Genomic DNA, 23,806 nt, shown 5'->3' on the forward strand with positions numbered 1-23,806 from the left:
ACAGGAAGACCCTGAATAATTTCTGTTTAACTTTGTGTTGTTCCTTATTTTTCAAGCTGTTTGACCACTTTTAATCACTTCATACGTCTTTGCCTGCAGTCTTACCTGTTTTCTTTAAAACTTCCAACAATAATCTCTCCAGACAGAACCATGTATAGACGTCTTTATACTGTATATATGGTGTGGAGGCTCTTTCTTGACACTATGACTGTTCATGATGATATGTAAAAGTTTTCTTATAAACGGTCCATTTTAACCCCTTAAAACCTGGATCAATATCAGTTTTCTTGCCATTCACAAGCTTTGAAACCTGAATAGATTAGTTTGATTTTTTCCAAAAACGTAGGGAAAAAAAGGCAATGTGGGCAAAAATTGTCCTGCAAACTGCAAGAAATTAGTAAAATGTGACAGGAAAATTACCCCCCCATTCATTTATTTTTTAAACAGAGGATGATTAGGTAAAAAAAAAACTATCAAAAAAACTTTAAAAATGTGCTTAGAATTATAACAATTTTATATTTGAAATTATATGACAGTAAATAGTGGCAAGAAAATTACCTAAAAAATAATATTTTTTTTAAAGGAGAGAAGGATTATTAAAGTATTATCCACAAACAAATAGTATGAAGTGTCCCAGAAACTATATTTATAACAAGAACAGTTTTACATTTAATATTATGTTACAAAAAAATGATAAAATGCTTACTTTTTTTTGCTAATTTTTTAATGTTGCCCGTTGCTCAAGTGGATGTTGAACTGTTGAACTAAAGTGTTCTTATGTGTAGCTGCTTTGGTGTACGTGTTCTGTAACGGCCACCTGCCACTGATCAATAAAAGAGTCATCAGTGGTGCCATGACATGCACAGTAACCGCGCTCAGTGAAACGCCAAAGCAAACATCTTACTGAATGGCTGACCTACAGCGCACTCTCCTCCCGCAGCACACTGTGAGTCAGTCCCTCAGTGTTTGAATTCAAACCCATAAAGTTTCAGGGAAGAATTACTCCCTTATCACTCCTGGTCCATCCAAAACAAAATGTAGCCAAATGTTACAAAGCTGTTCACTTACCTCAGGGGCTGCAGTGACCATCAGCTGAACAAACACCAATAAGTAACCACAATAGTCTGTGAACAACCTAAAGTGTTTTTGTGTTAAAACTGCTTTTTTTTTTTTTAATTTTGGTGAAGCTGCCAAAAAAATTAATAAAATTTGTTACTAAGAAATAAACATTGGCTGTTTCATCCTATTTCAGTGTAAACAAGGGAGACAGACTCAGGCTAAGAGGGATTCAAAAACAGGGAAAATAGGATGAAAGCACAATAAACTCAGCAAATCTATGCTAAATATTTGATTAGATGATAAGATATTTTCCATTTAGTTTTTATTTTATTTTGTTATTTTTTTAATCTTTAAATGTGCTATAATATTTTGATTTTATGTTTATTCATTTTCTATTTTTTCTATTTTCTTTTTTATCCAGTTTTATTTTTTGTTTAGTATTTATTTATTTATTTTTTTGAGGGGGGGGGGTACCTCCTTTTTGTTTTTGTTTATTTTATGTTTTTATTAATATTTTATTAATATATTATATTTTTTTAATCTCCTTTTGTTTGTCATATTTTGTTTTATTTCTGGGTTTATTTCTTCTAATTACAACAATGCTATACACAGAAAGGAAAAAAACGAAAACAAAAATTATAATTCCTCCCAGTAACTTGAAAGAGACTCATAAAACATGTGACATTTCTTTTTTTCTTTTTTTAGTTTATAATCATATGAAAATAAGAAGTTTTTGTGTTTTAGTTTGTTTTAGTTACCTTAGAATGAGCCGTTTATATCTACATGCAGGTGGTCTTGAGTCTGCCATGTTGTATCTACTGTAGCCCCGAATGGACAAACCAAACAGTGGCTCTAATTAGAGCCATTCGTGTTTTCACCATCATAGCTCCTCTACAGGCTCGGCACACAGGACAAGTTTCAGTGGGCTGCAATCTCACCACTAGATGCCACTGAATCCCACACACTGGACCTTTGAAAATGTCTCAGTTAGATAAGAGACAGATAAGGGACCTTATGAGGGACACTTGAGATTGAATGGATCAAATTAAAACGGATATACTTTTCACCTGGCACCTGGCCTGAGTGCACGTTGTTCCACAGATACAAGCTTAGAGAGAAGGTGTGGCTGAAAGGTCTCTCACTGCTGTAAATTTGCAGTTTAACACAATAAATCATGAGTAACACATAATAAAACAGTCAACCCACTGATATATAATGACATTACAATGGCAACAATTTGAAGTATTACTGTTAAAGTTGCCAACTGCTGTTTCGCTTTTGTCTTACTGATTGTGGCAACGTGTTTCCTTTCAGTTTCATAAAGAAGTGAATTTTATCACTCTTGGTCCTGTTTTTCTGCTGCAAAAACGCTCACTAAATCTCCTGTTGTTGTCTCCACAGGCGGCGATGTGCTACGTCCATGTGGCTGCGCTGGTTGCAGAATACCTGCACAGGAAAAGTAAGACCACACACACACAAACAACGCTTTGACCTCCTTTTGTGACGCTCCCATGGCTATTACATTGCATGAATGTAACATAATGGTGAATTTATTTTCTGCAGCTGATGGCGTAACGTAGCTTTAATATGCTTTGGCGTGTGACAACATTTAGTTGATTTTGTTCATTTGTTCATCACAAAACTTTATTTTCTCTCGCATTCCATATCTCCCTTCAAGTATGCCCACTAGGCATGTCAAATCATTTTGTAAGCACTTTGGAAGGCAGGTTTGAGGGCTTTTTTCTTTTAAATTTAATTGGAGATTTCTTTTTAACCCATTTTTAAACATTGTTTAAAAAGTGAATAATATATTTATCTTCTGCCTTTTATTTTTATTTTTTTTAATTGTTTAGCAATTTCTTAGCTTTTTTTTTTTAGTTATTTTCTTTGCTTTAAAAAAACAGGTTTAGAAGGCATGTTTTTTTTAGCAATTATTTTCTTTAAAAGAAAAAAGATTTCTTTTGTCTTTAAAATGCTTTAGGCAATTTTCATAGAAAACTTGGGGGGCAAGTTTTTTTGGGTTTTTTTTCTTAAATTTTTGAAAGGCATGTTACAGTCCTCAAAATGACACCATTTATAATTGACAGAAACTTTAAAAAACAAATTGTTTGATTTCTAAATTTCCGGCAGTCCTTGAACTCATTTGGGATGCTGAAATTAAATAGAATCTCATGTGTTTGAAAAACGCCGGGACAGACAACAAAAAAAAGGGGGATTCCTGAAAAATCATGTTTTGTTTTGTTTTTTTGTGTTTTTTGTCCATGTTAATATTTGAAAACCTTGACGTATATTGTAACACCAAGCAGTGTGTGCAGTGTTTTTAAACAGCCCTGCTGGTTGAACCATCAAGAGAAATATTTGCTGACCTCAAACCAACATCTCAAATAAGGAGTTAAATTACAGTCTTAACCGACATGATGAGGACAAGACTACAGAAATGTGCCTAACCCTCTGCAGCAAACATGCTTTTTAACATGATGTGCCTGCACTGCTGATGAAAGATGTGCCAGTTTGTTTATTGACTGTTATTGGAAACAGCATGCAAGCACTCCACAGACTCGTACTGTAACACCAGCATGGTGACATCTGGCAAAAACAAAGCCTCACAATGTGCTTTGTTTCATGGCCATTTTAATTTAATGCAAAACCTGTTGTCAAATAATCTAAACAAATGGTATTTATCTTGGAGCAATGTCAACAGTAAATGTCAACGATAATTTGTGAGGTGCAACAGTTGGTCGACAGGTAACGCTTATCTCTGAAAAATTTGTTTGACGGCTAGACCAGAGGCAGCACCATGTCTGTGTACACAGTGTCTCTGCTTTTATTAGTGATTTGTCATTGGGTTGTCACGAGCAACCAAATACAGCGTGACATTTAATCTCTCTGTCTGTTACATGTATATTTTCAAAGAGTTCCTCCTATTTAGTCATGACTAATATAGATTTCCACCTGGAATTTCATGAGTTTTCACTTTTTGAGAGCCAGTTGCTAAGATGCTGTGCCAGTGGTGCCCCAAAGTGGGGGGCCCCGGGAGGGGGGCATGGCCACAATATTTGGCCTAACCTGGCAAAAATAATTGAAGGCTGACATATTTTTAGCCAGGAATTTATGAATGTAGTGGTATCTTGTGATACTACACAAACCAGGGCTTCCACTGGTACTAACCATGTTAGCATAGCTTGTCAGCAGGAAAGCTTAATAATACTCCAAATTTAGGCAAAATTTTGGCCAGATAACATACATTCAAAAGGGTCCCTTTAACTCTCATCAAAAGATATCTGAATGAAAATGGGCTCTATGGGTGCCCATGAGTGTCCCATAAACTTAAAAAGGCTTGTTACCAGTTGTGAGTTAATCTTCACAATCAATATATCCCCTCAAAGGAAAGCTGTTTAATTTTATTATGCTTTCGGCTTGTCTCTCCGCTCATCAGTCCCATTTTCGTGAACGCAATATCTCAAGAATACCTAGGGGCAATTTTATCAAGTTGGAAACAAACGTCCACTTGGACTTAAAGATAACTACCTAGGCTTTGGAGTTCAAAGGTCAAGGTCACTGTGACCTTGAATCCATATCCGATATCTCAAAAAGGGCTTTCAGGGAATTTCCTAAAATTTTGGCACAAACGTTCACTTAGACTCAATGATGAACTTATTAGAATTTGGGCAATATGTACGTGAAGCATTCATTTTTTCCATGGTTTGCGAAGGCGTACAACTGCGATTAATTTTAGGATTTTTAGTTCTTTTTAAGGAAAAGGACATCCAGCCTGTTTGAGGAACAGTGAATCACCTGACATATATGAAGATACCAGATAATAAGTAACATTATTTCTGAAGTTTTTTTTTTAAAAAAAAAAGCATTATAGAATTCCTGAAATTCAGTTATGGCTTTTAGTTTTGTTTTGCCATCGCAAGATTTTCAGCGCCTCCCTCTGGCCAAACATGTATGTCTATCAGTTTTTTTTATACCTTTTCTTTTGTGTTTGTTCATTAGAGTTGTTCCCAAGTGGCCTTGCAGCTTTTAAGAGGATTACCTTGAATATCGACGAGGAAGCTGCCATGAGGGAGGACACTGGAATGCAAGACGTCTATTACACTGAGGTGTGGCCAACGGTGCTTGGATTTTGTTCATTGTGTAAGACAATGTGAAGTGACAAAAACAACTTAGTCAATCCAGATGCCCTGATTTTACTTCAGCAGCTTACTTAACTGCCACAGAATTATATTAAATTTGAGAAATCTCCTTATGTTTCTGTTTCTTGATTAACCCTTTGAAACCCGAGTGAATTGGCTTGCTTTCTTGGAAAAACATGGAAATAAGGCAATGAGTACCTTAAGAAAAATTAGCAAGAAATTAGTGAAAATTTACAAGACCAAAGACCAAAACAGAAAATAACCTAAACAAAAAGTGATAAAATAAAATAAAAACTAATAAATATAAACTTTATTTTTATTTTTTATTTTTTTCATTTTGTGGGACATTTCATGCCAAGTTGATGATTGCTTTTCCCCACTTTTTAAAAAAAATAAATCAAACCAATCTGCTCATGTTTTGAAGGTTTAAACACTTTTGAAAGGTGTCTGAAAGCAGCACAAGAAAACTGAAAACTGTTTAAGGTTTCAAAGGGTTAATCTGCACCGTAACTTGCTTATTGAATCAGCATTAGTATTGGACATTGTAAAATGATACCTACATTTAAATCCTATAATAGAATATTTGCACTTGATGTGCTGATCTGATGACTTGATACAGTGAATGTGGATAAATAAAAAGCCCTCTTCTATCCCTTTTTAGGAAGTGCTGGTGGAGCACCTGGAGGTCTGTGTTGAGGCACTGTGGAAAGCCGAGCGCTATGAGCTCATCACGCACATTGCCAAGCTCATCATCCCCATCTATGAGAAGCGTCATGAGTATGAGGTACCGTAGCAAAGCCCCCACACACTCAAATATCATATCGTAAACACGCAGCTACTGTTTCTTGCCTTTCCTCACAAAGTGATTTATCCACGTCCTTTTGCTTATGAAGAGCCAGTAATCACACCTATGTAAGGACTTTGGTTGGTAGAAACAGTTTCTTGATATAAATATGTGTTTAGTGTTTAGAGTTTACCCAATTAATTTTCCACCCATCAATAAACTTCTTGGTTGTTTAGACTTGTTGTTGCAGGGCTGTTATTATCTTTTCATCTTACTTTGCAAGCAGGTGAAAGTACTGCATGTGCTTGTGGAAATAAAATAAAAGCAGCTACTTCAGTTACACAACATGATGGCAGTGGAATCATTCTAAGTACCTTTTAAGGTCACTTTCTTTCCTTTTATGGATGTGATTTGGTTGTTATAAAGTGCTTTTAATAGCTCTTGATTATTGCTCTTGAAAACAACATCAGGGTGGGGCAAAGTCAGAGTACAAGGTCAGGGGCCTCACTACACACACGGGGCGAAAGTGAGAACACCAGCGTATCACAAGGCTAATACACAGGCTGACATGTTAATATCTGTCAATTATAGTTTTTAATTAGACTAATCTTTTTGTGTTTGATGCATGAGAGAAAACCCACACAGAACATGCAAATTGGTACCTTTCCTACAAGAAGACAGACTTAATTATATCATGTGAAAGTGAGATGTTTGTCAAGGCTTCCTGGCCTGTTTCTACATGTTCTGTTCAGTTTCTTTATAAATAATCTGAAAACAGACTAAAGGCAATGCTCTTATTCCCTCAGAAACTGAGCCGACTGTATGACACCCTGCACAGAGCCTACAATAAGATCATGGAGGTGATACAATCAGGCCGCAGGCTGCTGGGGACGTACTTCAGAGTGGCTTTTTATGGACAGGTGAGGTCAACAAGCATTTACAAGGGCTACAGTTGCAACTAGAAGGAGTATTTCTGCAGAAAATGCTTGTGAATGAAAAAGGCTGAAATTGCAAAGCATTACTGAAAAACTTGCAAACTGAGGCGTAAAACTGGCAGATTTGGAAGCCGAACTACATTACTGAAAGAAGCTAAGAGCTGAAATACATCGCAAGAAAAGCTAGCAGCTGAACTGTCACACTGTCAAATGTCAAATGATTCAAAAAGTAGTTTAAAATTGATGTAGAGGTTGAAAGAAGAAATGCTTTGAATGTTGAGTCATGCACTTACAATAATGACTAACACAGTTCACCTGAGGCACATGCTGTTAAGCTGCACATAAAAGGCTGGGTAATTGTACATTGAATAGGTGTGGTGGTGACTCATTCTCCTACCTCTTTATAGAATTACAACCTAAATGAGAATTCTATTGAATCACGACACCACAACTGAAAAAAAACCCATTGCAAACATGCATTACACTTCCCTTGTTAAAGGGTAACTTTGGTATTTTCCATCCTGGACTCTATTTTCCCATGTTTCTGTGTCTAAGTGATTAATGGAAATGACATTTTGGGAACCGGTCCAGCATTGGGCAAAAGCTCTGGAGACAGCCGCCCTGAAACAGGCTGCATTGTAACGTTAAGGGACAATTGGGCACCGTCAATGAATATCCAATAGCAGTGCTTTTTTTTCCACTTACAGGCTCAGATTGCTATTAGAGTGTTTGACAACATTATGGAAAGGATCCCTACAGAGATAGACCTTTTTGTTGAAGAGTAAGATAGCCCCAAAATTGCCAAACCCACCGGACTCCATTTAAATATACAGCAATTTTATCATCGTAAAACAAACTTCATTTGAAGTCAACAGAAACAAAAAAATTTTTTTTTTGTCTTTGCACTGTTCCAACAATCACCAGCTTTGGTTTTGTTGAAAAAGAAAAACCCTTAATTCAGCCAGTTAGATGTGAAATGAAGCTGAATCTATACATGCTACAAATACTATTTATTAAAAAAATGGTCTGTCTCTGTAGGGATCCTTTCATTATGTTGCTAGACATTTATAATAATCAGTGGCAACCCCCCCCCCCCCCAACTTTTAGTAGTTGTAAATTGACAATTCACAAATGCTCTGAGGGGTTACATTGCAGCCTATTTTGCTGCTGCTGCTGCATGCAATCTGGGACTCGTTTAAAAATGTTGTTCTATTAGTCACTTTGCTACAAAAACATGGTAAAAAAAAGGGGGCTTCAGGTTGAAAAATACCACAGTTTTCCTTAAAGCTCCGCTCTGGCAGGTCAAAAGATGTGACTGGTGACATGATGTCACAGAGGTAGCACATATCAGTTGTTTGGGAAACAATTTGAAGACAGTGGTATTGTTAGTGTTTGGGGCTTCTGTTAAAAAAAATTACAATTAGAAGTACACATCATCACAAGGCTCTTTATTTTTGTATTCTGGTGGACTGAGGCGATAAATTCCAGTAATGTTGCTGCAGCTGCACAAACACAAAGCAGGATGTTCAGTATTATTTTAATACATGAAAAGAGTGCAAAGCAAATGTAATGCGATGCCATCTGCACAAGCTGGGTATTAGATTTCACAGTTAATGCCAGGCCATCATGACACATGAAGAATGGCTGACCTGACTTGTCTCCATCCATTTGTGTGGATTGCATAAGAATGCATCAAAAACCTTTACAAAGTGGACAGATTATTGAAAATCTAAAATTACCAGAGTGTAATTACACTGGTAATAGCAGCCAAGTGCAACACAATAACTATTCTCACTGTGCAAAGGTTATGTTCACAAAGCATGGCAGCAAGCAGATTCAAAACAGAGAATGTAACAAATGAAAGCAAATAGCTGCAGTGGCGTGAGGAGGAAACAGACACATTCAGGAAATGTTGTCATGCAAATGTGTTCTGCCAGTAAAGCACGATGTGGTGGATGTTTTGCATCTTACTTGTGCAGAAAGCAATATTAAAACATCACATCAAGTTTTCTTTATCTGATGCTGGCAGTTAAAGTTTTACACAGCAGAAAACAACGCTCAAACATTTATAAGACTCAATACTGAATCAAATGGGTTGTGTGAACATGTGTATTTCATCCAGGGCTTCTTCGAGGAGGAGGATGGGAAGGAGTACATTTACAAAGAGCCCAAACTCACCGGCCTGTCCGAAATCTCTCAGAGGTTGCTGACGCTCTACGGGGAGAAGTTTGGGCCAGAAAACGTCAGGATAATACAGGACTCAAACAAGGTAGATAAATGGAGGAGGTAGAAGGTTTGAAAAGTTTGGGAAAAAGTATCTTGATGTGTGGTTTCAGACTTTGAATGGCAGTCAGAAATGAAAATTAGAACTTTGGCATTGAAACCCTGTTCATGTGTTTATTTAGAAAATATTATTTGTCTAACAAAATGTGGGAAATGTTGAGTTTCTTTTCCACAGTTTTATTGTGAAGTCTCAGCTGACAAGTTAAAATTGTATTTCTTTGCTTGTGTACAAGTCAGTGGAGGTTGATGAGGCCGCATATTTATATTATTCCTTAGCAATGCACTTTCAACAAGACAAGGCTTTTTCAATTTAACACTCAGTTATCTTGCTCTGCTCTCCAAATATTTCACACAGGTTAACGCCAAAGACCTGGACACCAAGTTTGCCTACATCCAGGTTACGTTCGTCAAGCCGTACTTTGAGGAGAAGGAAGCGCCGGAGAAGAAGACTGACTTTGAGAAGTGCCACAACATCAACCGCTTTGTGTTCGAGACGCCCTACACGCTGTCAGGCAAAAAGCACGGTGGAGTGGAGGAGCAGTGCAAGAGGAGGAGTGTGCTCACAAGTACGCAAAACACACTCCTTCACAGAAAAATCCCTTGTGTTTAACACGATAAAGGCACAAAGTATCTCATATGAGAGACTACACTACATTAAAGGGATAGTTGGACATTTTTTTTTTTGAAGTGGGGTTGTACAAGGTACTTATCCATAGTCAGTGTATTACATACAACAGATGTCAGTCAGCACTGTCTGACAGAATGGTAAAGCAGTGAAAATACTCTCAGTATAGCTTTTGTCAGTGTGGATATTGTTTTTTTTTTCTTCAGGTTGTTAAATACATTTGGCTGCTGGCCTCAGCCCACAGCAGCACATTACTCAGCACTCATGGCACTTCTCCAAACTGGGGTTGTGCAGACAGACATCTACTGTGTGTAATGCACTGATAATATAAAAAATACCCCAAATAACTGCACTTCAAAATATCCTTGCTATTCCTTTAATAATGTATTCATCTCAATATCATGATGACTCATATCACAGCGATGACACAGCAAAACCTTCAACTGTCCATCTCATTAATTTGAAGTCAGTCAACCCTTCGAATCCTGAGCAAACTGGCTTGATTTTTTTCAAAAACACGGAAAGAAAGCAATGAGCAATGAAAGAAATAATGGCCCCCAAAAAAGCAAAAAATGTGTAAAAAAAAAAATACAAGAAAATTAGTCATTAAAAAAAGGACATAAAAAACAAGGAACTGGCCTGGAAAAGGTGCTTAGAAATGTATAATAATTTTGTAACATGATTTTGCATATTAAATTATGATTATAAAACACAGTTTTCAACTAGCTTTTTTCTTTTTTCAGTTGACATTTTCCCCGAGCTTATGTCATAAATACTAAGTGTACCAATTTCTTGCAATTCCTGGAACATTTCTTACCAACTTGCACATTGCCGTCTTCCTTAGTTTTTGAGAGAATTGCAATTTGGTCATGTTCAGATAAGGATTTAAATACTTCTGAGAGCAGGAAAAAAAAGAAAGTTGCTACTGGTTTCAAAGGTTTAATGTTTTGTACAAAAACTTGAACCTTTTCTAACAGAGCAGATGTGCATTGGTTTATTTTAATAACTACTGATTGCTCACCCATCTGAACACATGTGAACTGCTGTGACCTCCTCATTTGCAGTAAACATAAGAACAGCTGGTTACTGTAGGCACACCCTGTTAGATACAGTATCTCTGACTTATCTCATTAGCATTAAAGAGCACCCTCAAGCCATGTTAGATTTTCTCGATAACCTAACACATGTAGTTGTCATAATGATGCACAGTTATTGCAGCACACAGCTTTACTGTACATGCTAAAGAGAAGAAAAAAAACAACAGATACTTTATCTTATTCTTCCGCATGTTTTTTTGCAACATCAAAACAAATATAGTGTTGCCACAGCTTCAAAAACATTCACACAATGTGCTTTTGTCTTCACATTTGAAGACAAAAACCAGAGGGGTCACCTCATGATAACCCCTAACAGAAGCATGTCACGTTTATTGTTTTTTACTATATTTGCATAAAAGAGCTAACCTGCATTACCTGCTCTCTTATCTCCAGCTGCCCACACCTTTCCGTATGTGAAGAAGCGTGTGGAGGTGGTGGGGGAAAAGCAGGTGGAGCTGAAGCCGGTGGACGTGGCCATTGACGAGATGAAGGCGCGGACAGCGGAGCTGACAAAACTATGCTCCAGCCAGGAGGTGGACATGATCCAGCTGCAGCTCAAACTGCAGGGCTGCGTCTCGGTGCAGGTAAACGCAGCTCAGTGAAAAATACAAACCATTGATTTATATTTGTCATGTTTGAATTGACATGAAATATGTGTAAAGAAGAAACAGGAATGACAGTTAATGTGTAAAACTGGGCAGGGGTCAGTATTTAAAGGGACAGTTCACCCTCAAATCAAAAAATACATATTTTTCCTCCTACCCGAAGTGCTATTTATTGATCTGAATTGTTTAGGTGTGAGTTCCCGAGGGTTGGAGATATTGGGAGTAGAGATGTCTGCCTTCTCTTTAATATATTGGAACTAAATGACACTCAGCTTGTGGCGCCCAGTGAAAATAAGTTTAAAAAATTCAGCAGCAATGTCTATTTCCATAAATCATGACCTGTTTACTCAAGATAATCCACAGACCTTGCTGTAAATAGATAATGCAGGAACTATTTTCTTTTCACCGAACTACAACTACCAACAGAATAATTGCACAAAGGAAGCATCGACTGCCAGCTCACCTGAATATTCCCTGTTTTGTTTGCGTTCGTGTTTGTTTACATCAGAATTTCATATTTTAGCCACGCCAGTCAACTTGCCCATGTCCAAAGAAAAATAAACACTTCAAAGACGACACAGTGTAGCTTGCGGGTAGCCTGCAGCTGCACTGTAAAGAGGCAAAAAGTCTGTCATTTGTAGTTGTTCAAACAACTTCATCTTTCATTTCGTAAATCCTCCTGCAAACCAGGCAGTCCGTCCCCGGGAGCTGTCTGCATTCCACCGGCCAGATTATGTAACATGTTATGTTAACGGAGCTTTGCAAAGCTTGTCCGTTAGTCCCAAGAGAGATCACTTGATTTTGCTTTTGCTGGCCAAATTTTGCGTTAAGTCTCTAATTTAGTAACATACATTTACAGTTTTAGTTTCAGTTTAATAATATTAGCTAAAATTGACATTATAAATAAATAGTAATAAATAACCTAAAAAATGATAATAAATAACACACAGTTAAAAAATGAGCAGCAAGTTAAAGAATACTACAAAGCAGCAGTGAAGCAAAAGTGCAGAGGACAAACTTTAGGTCACGGAGATCATAAGCCTCAGCCTCTGGGAAGGAGCTGCACTTTAGTCTAGTTGTTCTTGCTTTGAGGCTGTTAAGTTTTATTGTATTTTTTTTACTCTCCAGTTGGGATGTCTGCATATTCTTGGGAATCAAGGTGTACTTGCATTATTATGCTAGTGACATTAAAAGGTCTCAAAACGACAATAATATCATTTATCACAGAAGTATTCATCGTAACAGGCTGTCTCTCATCAACAAGTAGATGCACACTTCCTTCTGGCAGTGATACAGTTGGCAGGTGTAGTTTGGTTGAAAATTGAAAAAGTTCCTGCATTAAACTGTCCACATCAAGGTCTGTGGATTATCTTTAATAACTGTGTGTTTTAACTTATTTTTTTGGCGCTTTGAGCACCACAAGCCAAGTGCCATCTAGTTCCATTATATTGGATAGAAGGCAGACATCTCTACAGGCAATATCTCCAACGCTCGGCAACTCACACCTAAACAATCCAGGCTGCTAAATAGCACTACGGGTAAAAGGAAAAATATTTGTTTTTGATTTTGTGGTGACCTGTGCCTTTAAGTGTCAGCCCAAATGTTAGATGCTGATCAGTATCTGTGCGCTGATCAGAGACGAGGAATGCTCAACACCTCTGGGCTTGTTCTGCTGCAGGTGAATGCAGGTCCCATGGCGTATGCCAGAGCATTCTTGGATGACAGTAAATCCAACCAGTCGGGCAACAAGAAAGTCAAAGACCTGAAGGACATTTTCAGGTACCCATTTCCCTTGTGATTAAATACCTGAGCTGCTCACTCTGCCTCATTTCTTAATCACTTTGTTTACTTTTCAAAGCTGTTTGTCAGTGATTTTATAAGTAGTCATTGAAGTATGTAATTAAGTTTGTCATCCTACTTATGATAATTGCAGGCGTTTTGTCCAGGCTTGCAGTATGGCTCTGGACATAAATGAGCGCCTGATCAAAGAGGACCAGTTTGAGTACCACGAGGGCCTCAAGGCCAACTTCAAAGAAATGGTAAAGGAGCTTTCAGACATCATCCACGAGCAGGTAATCTTACTTCATCAAATGTTCTGGTGGTTTGACATTGTCTTTGTTTGGACCACACCCCATACCTTATTACACACAGACACACACCCTCTCCTTAAATACTCAGATGTGTACTTCTGCTCTGGCATGTTTTTTTAGTTAGAGAAGTTGCTCCAAATCAAACATGGGCCTCCTGTGTGGCAAATCAAAATTCTGCCACTCACCCATTATCACTTTAAAACCATTCAGCCTGCATCAATCGTGATAAAAGATGTGCATTTTATTCATGGGAGCATGTTGGATGTGATTATACCTAAGTGTAAATTATTTTTTGTAGTGCTGCAGTATGTTGTGGTTAAGTTGATATTTATCTCTTGTCATTATGTCACATTCTGCAGAGCCCCTTAAAACCTGAAGGGCGAAATTCTTTGTGTACAAGTTAACTGTCTTGTCAGAAAAAGTTATTATTGGAACAAGATAAAAACTGCCTTCGGGCAGTTTTGACATTCAGTTAATACATACTTTGAAAATTATAGTCTACTAACAAAATCAAGACATAATGACTTGGTAGATAAAACGCCGTAATAAGTTCCTTTAAATTTTGCTGGACCTCAATAGTGGCCGCCAGCTTTTAGTCCCCCTGGCAACCAGCTTCAGCATGGATTCCAAATCCAAAAAAGGAAGAGTCTTGGAAAAATAGAAGATTTATTAGTACATGGACAAATTTGTTAGCTTTCACCACCAACACAGCAAAGTTGAAATGCCAAATAATTAAAAATAGCCCAGTGCAGACTAGCCACCCATGCCCATTTTAGGCCCATACCCATTAGTACACAGGTGGCCCTGGTATAACCAGTGTGGGGCCAACTTGAGTAAAACCAGCCATATGGTCAATTGGCATGGGGCCACATAGGGCCGATTTTTCAAGCATTTTACTACCCAGATGGGCCCCACATATAGACATAAACATTTTCAGTCCCTTTAATGTTGTGATTGGAGACCATGGAGAGAGTGGATATCCACTAATCTTGACAAATAGAATCAAAACAAAAGTGTGTATAGATTGCAGTAAATGAAAAATTATGTGAATTGGTTTTTTTTTGTAACATGGTCGGGGCTACCAATTAAGATGATCTTTAAAGTTACTATAGTGACAGTCAGTATAGCCGAAACCCATTAGTGTTGCATTAATGGTGAGCCATGCTCTGTGTAAAAGGCAAGCCAATGAGATTATCATCCACTGTGAGCCATGTGGAGTCAGTAAATTACAAACAATGGAAACTGAGTCAAATCAAACTGTAATAACATATTAATCATTATTATATTTTGAATGGTGGTGTCCACTGCCATGTTTTCTCCAGCCACAACTACAAGCACAAAGAAAACCTGTTTTGTAATTATATTTTATGAGATATCATAATTGTAATGTACCCATGATTACCTTGAGCAGCAATAAATATAAATAGCAACAAGCAGTAAACCTGAGTGAGCCACTTTTATGTGGGAAAACATTACCGGCACAGAGAGAACTATTGTCACCCCATTAACCCTGCTCGTTACGTTTGATAAACACAGGCTTGGTTTTCTAAAGACTTTGGGCTAATGTTTCTAGAAGTTTACGGCACCCTGCTGCTGCCACTATAATGTGTTTGTGGAAGTCAAAAGTAGAAGAACTCAATACCTCATGATTCCTCATCATCTTACATCATGATCAGACTTGGAGTGAGTCATAATGAGTTGCAACCGGAAGCTGTGTTCATTTAAAGTCCAGGAATAATTGGAAACTGAATTTCCTCTTAAACATTTCCTGGAACGATGATTCCCACTCATCTGTCCCTGTTCTTACAATCCTTGTGAGTAGGTAACGTAAAGACTAGCTGTTTCCCAACAGTATTTACTGAAGAGCTGCCACCTCGGGACCTGAGCAGCTTGTTTGTTTGTGCATGTGATATCATGTTGCAGTCATTTTTCACAGAGAAAATACTTGCCTGCTGATATTTGATGCTACTTTAGCTACTCTGACTAACCAAACTAACACCCCTTTTCTCTCCACTGTGCTCGCCTTAAGCTTTAAGGAAATGCAGGTAATGTGATCATGAAGTGTGTTTAAGGCTTTGTTTGTCTTTGTGTTCCTTTTGAAACTCATAAATTCTGAATTTGCACCTCCTCAGTTCATTTCTTCCAGACATTTTCTGTTAAACGCAAAGGTAATTGAAATACAATCAGCTGCGTAAAAAAAATTTGGGATCATGAGTGCAGCGCAGGCGGAGCTCTCCTTGAGTTCTTTTTTTCCTCAGCAGCAGTTTGTGACTAACAGGGTGGATAACTGATCTGTCGATCTGTTCAGAGCTCATCAGATCAGTGGATGAAAGAAGCAGCTACTGCAAGTGAATGTAAATGTTTAGACCCAGCAGAAGGAATGGTTAAGTTTCACTTTCAATGTGCTGGACATTCTGCTGCTCCATCTGTGCCCAGAGTGCACCCTGCACTTCGAAAGTGTGGTGCAATGATTAACCGTACGGCATCTATATTCCAATAGCGCTCCTAATGAGCAGTCCAGCTCTGTGGTGGCAGATGTTTTAACTGTGGCAGGCACCTCAAATAAATTAATGTGAGGGAAACTTGAATGTAAACATGGGAGAATAAACAAGAATAAATCAGGTGAATGCAGCATAAATTTAAATAGTGAAAAAATAAACGAAAATAAAATGCATTCAAATGGAAGATTGTCATGTTTTTGGCAGACATTTAACATTTAACAGCTGTTGAATCCTCCTTTGACAAACCTGTCGGATCACTGCAACACACAAGAGGGTATTTACTTTGTAGATAGTGGTAAGCCCTGGCACCAGAGAGGGTTTTGAAAACAATGCAAATTACAGATGCCACTAATCCAGTGATTTACATGCACAGTAGTTTCCCAATAGGGTTGGAACATTTGCATGTCCACCCACGTAATGACTACATCCTGGTAACAGATCTGCTGCTGCCTCCCTCATTCCAAAACTAACCAGGATGATGGCAAGTAAACATTCAGGTTTCGGCCGTCATTCACGTCTTTGTGTCAAGTCATGCAGTTGTGCTTGTAGTAGTAAGACTAGAAGAAGAATTCTGTCCTCTGGAGATGAAATAACTTAATGTTTTGCAGGGATCGGATGCTGAATGTATCAATCTGTTTAAATTAGCTGTAGATTAATTGCAGGATGTTACTGTTCCACCACAAGTCAGACATAAACTGAAGTGGACTTATCAACTGCAGACTTATCCAGAAATGAGAAAAACTAGAAAGTTGAAATAGAAGAAAGACCTAGAATTACAGCTGACTATTAATTGGGGCTTGAGTCTATCCCAGTTAACACTGGACAAGAGGCTGGTTACACTAACTATCACAGATAGAAACAGACAACCATTCACACAACTTAAAGATCCCATATTATGCCAATTTTCAGGTTTACCCACACTATTTAGGGTGTCTGCGAGAACATGTTTACACAATTTATCTTCAAAAAACACATTTTCTCACATTGTTTTCACCTCCATTCACCCTCTTTCCGAAACACTCTTGAAGGCTCCCTCCTGAAAAGCCTAGTGTGCTTTGATTGGTCAGAAAATCTGGGTCTTACACATCTGCACTCCCTGCGTCTTTGCACCACCATTGCTGCTCGTAATGACTGTAACAGTATTGCAGTCGCAGTTTCAACTTTCTTTTTTTTTTTTTAGCAAAGTTGTGACATCACAACTTCACAGAAGTCCTAATGACTTGTTTGAGGGCACAGTTGGTGAATATGGACTGTGTACATTCCTCTGTGGATTGAGCATTTTCATACTTTTCCACTATTTATATAGCGTTTGTATTTGCTTTATAATTTAAAAAAAGAGAAATTTGTCCTTAACAATATGGAACCTTTAAAGTCACCAAATGGAAGGAAGCTGGAGAACATGCAACACGCATATAAACTCCACACAGAAGGGCCAAAGCCAGCCAGTTTTGTTTGTTTGCTTTTTTCAATGCACATTAATGCACATCAAAAATCCATCCCAAATAAATATCATATATGCAATAAAGAAAAAAAAAGGTTATAAAGGTTTTCTTAAAGGTTATACCCAGCCATCTTTCAGTTACATTAGATTGGACTGTATTAACTCCTAAGTTGCATATAGCCAGTCAGTGAAAAGGCCCCATGTAAGCATGTACTGATCAAGTTTGTTAAATAGAGAGTATGTCACCCTCTTATAAGCAGCCAAGTGAGCAGTTGTTGTAGTCCATTCCTTATATGGGGGCGGGTTTTCCCTCAGTGCCTCAGTAGTATCTGTTTAGCTGTTGAGAAAGCCAAGATAATCCACCTCATCTCAAAATAGGACGAGTCTCGTTTATGGTTGAACCTTGTATACCAAGTTTTGCAGAGATTTGGAAGCTCTTTTTTCAGTACATCAAACATAACCTGCTGGATATTTTTCCACCTGTCCTCAAATGTGATGTGACAGTGTTTAGCACTACCCTCCATTAAATCATATATTCAAGAGTATTCTAGATAAAACTGTGCATAAACACAGTGATGATTCCAATAACTTGATGGTAACCCGGCACAGCTGATTTTCTTCAGAAGTTGAGTTTGACATTTTTCTGGTTCTCGGTTAGATCTTCTTGTAATGTTACAGAATTTTTTAACCTTTTTCATTTTACCGTTAATGCAGAGAGTCAAGGCCTGGTTTCTGTTGCAGCAGAGACTATTGACAGGCTTGGCAGGGTTTCACTATAAACCACATCTTTGCCAAATCACAGCAGAATTAACCCTCAGGCTGCATTCACACTAAAACAGGCATTGCTGCAAAAATGCTAGTCCTGTCAATCATTTGAATGTGAGCAGTGCATCAAGATATACACGATACAGGGAGAGGTGTGCAAATCGAAAAGGTGGTGGGGACGGACAAATAAGAAAACTGGAAACACCAATGTAAACAAAAACACAGAATCAAATTTTCCAGTAACACAATTTAACATCACTCTGCAGTGGTCAGTCACACAACTGGCAGTCAGACCACAAGATACCCAACAAGCAAAACAGTCTCTTTCTACCGTTAATTGTTACAGTGAGTACCAGAAATAACAAACTTTGTAGTACTACTGTGTGTACTATCCTGTCTTTTGTGGCAGTAAAGAAAGCCAACACAAACAAACTTTACAAAGACAAATGCTCAGTCATTAAGATGTGGGAATTGGCTCTCCATCACTGGTTTCCACCCTCCACTTTCCCACACCACCACACAACCCTGCAGTTAATCTCCATCAGCCTCAGTCGAGCTTTATTTATTAAAGCGTGGCATGGATAGATGTCCTTTGGCTAGAAAAATTTGATTTTTAAGTTGTCGCAGGCCATGTATCACTTATAATACATATTTGTACTTTGAAGGTGTATTATGTAAGTTGCAGCCATCCAGTCCAACTGAATGGGAGGGGGGGGCAGTATTTCACCCTTTAAATGTCGGTCTACTACTGTGTCCGTACGACAATTTACAGTCAGTTATAAATAATAGCAACTCATAACCGACAGCAGAGCAAGAATACAGTCACTCAAACTTAGACTACCGTCTTCTGATCTTCACGTGTGACGTTTGTGTTAAGTTTATTTTTTAGCTTACTGAGCTTAGTTTTAGCAACACCACAGTCTAAAAGAAAATTCAGCATCAGACTGCATCTTTTTATTCTCCAAGAGCTGTCTCCAGGGTTGGAAAGCCACACAGATATTTACTCTAGTTTTGCTTCTTCTTGCATCGCGTCTTTTCTTTGCCTCGGAGCGTTGCGTCTTTCCAGGAGCTGCTTTAGATGGAGATAACGGTTGTTGTTACCGGAACTTCTACCATCGCCGTGTTTCTTACACACTAACTAACTCATTCACTGAGACTGCAACTTGTACGCTGTATCCATTGACTCTATGCTGCGGCCGGCTCAACGTCTTCTCCTCTGCTGCGGCTCAGTGGAGGCCACAGTGACTCACGTATCGCCCCTCAGGCCAGGACGTGTTATTGCAGAAGGGTCGGTTGTGTCTGGCTGTTTAGCAGTGAATATCTCTACAATACATACTTTTTTTACACTCTGTTGAAAGGGTAAATTTTTGAATGTTTTAAACTAAAATATGTCAACATTATGAGCGACACTTCGAGCTATTACAGCCCTACTTACAACCATATTTTATCATGTTCATTATTTTAGTGGCCTTTGATTTGAGTTAAGGATGATGCCAACATGCCAAACAAGATTTTGACTTTTGTTGCAGTTTTTTGACAAATCTGTCCTCAGGAGGACAGTACACCAACAACATGTCATTAGATCATTCTTAGTTTAGTGTGGCATGTCACGCAAGCTGTTTGCAGTTACACCTGCAAATGCTGGCATCGGTAGATCAGAGAGTTGCCTCTGGGCTTTTCAACCGAAACCCGCATGGTTACATTAAGTGTCGTTAGAACACCAGACTAAAAGGTAAAAATAATATATGACTCAGGAGATCGTTCCAGAAGTCGTGTCTGTTCTGCTGCCTGCACATCTAAACTGCTGTTTAGTTGGTGTAAATACAACTATTTAGTAAGAGATGTAAACACAGTGAGTCTTACTTGCAGCCAGACCTCTGAATCCCAGAAAACACCAGTGAAAAAAAAAACAAAATAGCATGTGTTGCATGACTTTAAATACAGCATAGTGAATACTCTGCGGGCACTTTGATGTCTGTTTTCAACACAGTCTCACAAAAACTACGTGTCATTGATATGACGTCTTAACAACACGTGAAACACATGATGCGTGAAATGTGTTCAGATAACTTGCTGGTAACATGAAAGCAAGGCGTGTCAGGTTTATGTTGTCCTGACAACCTGTTTTTACTTTTGTGCTGCATGGAGTCATTGTTTTAGTGTTGACTATGCAATGTCGGCTTATTGCTTTTGTCTTTTTGCACATAACTGTCTTGTTTGTTAATGCACATAATGTGCATTACTACTCATTTTTATGTCTTGTTGTACAAGTTATAAATGTTGCACGTACTGTCTGTTGGCTACTTACATATGTTCTGTCCTGTAGAATTGTCTTCCTCATGTGCCAACCATTTGGCTTTACTTTATATTCTTGTTTTTATTCATGCCTCTAATTATTCGCATGCTTTTTTGTCTTTCTGTGTCAGTGGCTTAACACCTGGCCCAAGGACAACAGTTGAAAATGAACCTTTGGCCAATCACTGGCACATCTGCAGTAATCTTTATTAATGTTAACTGTCCCTGTAAATATGCAATCATGAATTACAATAAGGTTCTTGCACCATTCGGGGCTCGGGCCCGAATAAATAAATGCCAATACAAAGTCTGTTATGAACGGACACAGTTTCAACTGTGGTTAAAGTGAGAAGATCACAGTTTGATTTGGTTAAGGAAACAAAAAACAACGAAAACTTAGTTAAGTGCAGGAACAGATTTTGGTTTCAGTTCAAATAACTACATACTGAACATAAGTAATGTACTTTGCTTTGTTAATAGGGCTGTCAAATTATGAATTTTTTAAATCACGATTAATCGCAGAATTTCAATGGCTCATCACATTTTTTTCATCGCATGTTTTCAGTTCAATTATTTTGCACTGCAGTACAATTTTTAAGTCCATATTAACAAGGTAAAGCAGACAGTGATCTCCTGGATAAAAATGTGTTTTTTTAAAGATCATGCTTTAAAAAAATATATACATTAATATTATTTTTTACTTCCACTGAGTTAATTTTTTTCAACCAACATCGGTACTAATTATAAATATAAAATATTCATTACTTTTTAGAATTTTAACCCTTTAAATGTCAGATGTCAAATGTGTTTTCAGATGAAAAAACACAGGTAATTAGATTATTTTCAATATACTACATGCAAAGTTGTTGTTGTTTGTTTGTCTGTTTTTTTGATGAACACAGTCTGGGATATGTCAGTGATTTGCAGCAACATTGATTGTGACAGTGCACCTAGTGGAAATAGCATGTATTTTATCCATATGCAAATTATGGTAAAAAATGACATCATCAGGTGGGAAACAAAAATACACAATCTTGCCAAAATTTATGCCATATGCCTGAAGTCAGCCATGAAGATTGAAAAGCGCGTAAAATTTGCCAAACAGCCCCTAAGGGTTAAAACACGGCTATGCATGCAGAAGAACTACCTGTTTCATCAAATTGGTACATTTGCGCAAACCTGGGTTCCTGCCAGGCCCAGTCAGGATAATAATAATAATTATTATTAATATAATAATAACTTATTGTTCATGTAGCACCTTTAAAAACAGTTGTTTATAAAAAGGCAGGAAGTCAGGAAATAATAAAAGTAAACATCAACAAATGTACCAAACAGAGAAAGGTCAAGTCAAACAAAAAGACAAGAACCAAATGCAGAAACAAAAGCTCAACAAAAATAAAGCAAATAAAAGACATAAAAGTGATGAAACAGGCAGATCACAAAACAAACAGTTATAGTACTAAATGAAAAAAATATTTTAGAAAATGTAAGAATAAACGCAAGACGATAACAGAAGACGGTAAAAATAATAAAAGAAGTGATATAACAAGACGACGTCAAATCAGTGGGGATAAATCAAAGATAGGGGGATAAAAACAGATGAATAATAGATCTTTGTGTTTGGTAAAACCTGGTATTTAACCTGCGTTTTATGTATTTTTTGGTATACACATCATCATTTTTCACCGTTCTGTCACTCACTGTACACCACATCTCATAGTGTGTCACATCCCATCAGCCCATGCAGTCTTGTGTGTGTCACCTCTGCCTTTATGTATTAACTCTGTGTTTTTGCTTCCTCCTCAGATCTACCAGGAGGATATGATGCGCTCGCTGATACAAAACTCCCTCCACGTGTTTCGCGCCATCAGCGGGACATCCAGCAACCTGGGCTGACATCCCTCTCCTCCGCCTCTACTGCCCTTTGTGCGTAACTTCGCCCTCAAGGACCCGAGCTGGATGGCGGTCAGGGATGAGAGGTGGCAGCAGAGCAGTTGGATGTAACATTCAAACCACAGTAGCAGTATTTCGGAGAATGTATCGCAGCAACGCCAACTAAACGTCAGCATGTCGGGTTTAGGCGTTGCGCTGAGTCTTGCTAGGTTGCACTTTTTTTCTGCCTTTGCGATAAACTGCGGGACTGATGTCTCTTTTGATGGAGAAACTGTACTAAAAAAAAGTAAAAGTCCCCCTCTTGTCCTCTCTCTGCATCGTCACCCTTTAGATCTATGCAGGACAAAACCCTCCCTCCATGATTCATTTTTACCACTCGAGTCCACTTTTAGAAGATCTTCCAGTTACAATTCAGTGTTTAGTTTGGCCGGGCCTTCACGTCAGGTGAGCAATATATCCAACCGGTTCTGCTGTAAAAGCAAGGGATTCCAGTCGAGCCGCTGGGTTTACTAGCGAGCGGCACATTCCAGCCACGTTACCAGGTTGTGATGAGCAGATAAATCTAACTTTCGGAGCAGGCGGCCAAAATCACTGCTCTGTTTGTTAAACGGCAAATGCCTTCTCAGTGTGTTCCAAAGCGAAAGAAAAGAGACCTCAGGGTTGTATTAAAGCTGCTCTTAAGAAGGTAAAAGTAGCTCAATTACATAATAAATATAAAGAATCATTTGGTGATAATGTTGTAGATTGTATTAGAGGTAATGAGTAATGTCAAAGCAGGAAAGATAATGATTACAAATTCTATCAGAGCTTTTGAACAATCATGGATATTCTCACTTTTAGACATTTGAACAGGACACACTGATCACAGCCGTGTGATTATATTTCCTTCAGTACAGTTAGAAGAAAGTTCCTCATGTCTGGGTTAAGATCCAGTGCCTTTGTGCTTTGCCTTCGGAAAAAAAAAAGACACCCTTATCTCAAGTAATAAAACCGTCATCACATGCTGGTTATCTACAGTATTTCACAAGTGCTACACTGTAATTAGCAGATAGATGAATAATATTTAAGCAAATGTACATATATTGTTGCCAGGCTGTAAAGTGAATTCTGTATGTTTGTATGTACTGTATGTATGTATGTATTTATATATGTAATGTTTTGGACTTATGTTCGGTCCAGAGTCCTCCTAGCAGAGAGATTTTTTTTTTCATTTTTATTGCATTGTATACTGAAGTGCAGCTGCTTGTCAAACTTACTTTGTAAAGCCATTTTTCAATAAAACATGGAAAAACGA

General features: G+C 38.0%; 1 protein-coding gene across 3 annotated transcripts in view; it reads left to right on the forward strand.

Moving 5' to 3' along the window:
- The window catches only part of dock11 (dedicator of cytokinesis 11), a 94,374-nt gene extending 70,568 nt beyond the window's left edge, over nucleotides 1-23,806 (forward strand). For 2 of the 3 annotated variants that reach the window (XM_042512384.2, XM_042512383.2), the window contains 10 exons: nucleotides 2,461-2,518; nucleotides 5,059-5,165; nucleotides 5,860-5,982; nucleotides 6,789-6,902; nucleotides 9,040-9,186; nucleotides 9,556-9,766; nucleotides 11,316-11,506; nucleotides 13,206-13,306; nucleotides 13,461-13,599; nucleotides 22,426-23,806. In XM_042512384.2, coding sequence (XP_042368318.1) covers nucleotides 2,461-2,518; nucleotides 5,059-5,165; nucleotides 5,860-5,982; nucleotides 6,789-6,902; nucleotides 9,040-9,186; nucleotides 9,556-9,766; nucleotides 11,316-11,506; nucleotides 13,206-13,306; nucleotides 13,461-13,599; nucleotides 22,426-22,515 — 1,281 coding nt within the window. In that variant the 3' untranslated portion in view covers nucleotides 22,516-23,806. Of the gene's footprint in view, nucleotides 1-2,460; nucleotides 2,519-5,058; nucleotides 5,166-5,859; nucleotides 5,983-6,788; nucleotides 6,903-9,039; nucleotides 9,187-9,555; nucleotides 9,767-11,315; nucleotides 11,507-13,205; nucleotides 13,307-13,460; nucleotides 13,600-15,646; nucleotides 15,663-22,425 lie in introns of all 3 variants that reach the window. The other variant, XM_088073953.1, reaches the window with a different exon arrangement.

This window comes from Plectropomus leopardus, chromosome 23 (genome assembly GCF_026936395.1).
Source record: "Plectropomus leopardus strain MGB_pleo_1.0 chromosome 23, ASM2693639v1, whole genome shotgun sequence".
Taxonomy (NCBI): domain Eukaryota; kingdom Metazoa; phylum Chordata; class Actinopteri; order Perciformes; family Serranidae; genus Plectropomus; species Plectropomus leopardus.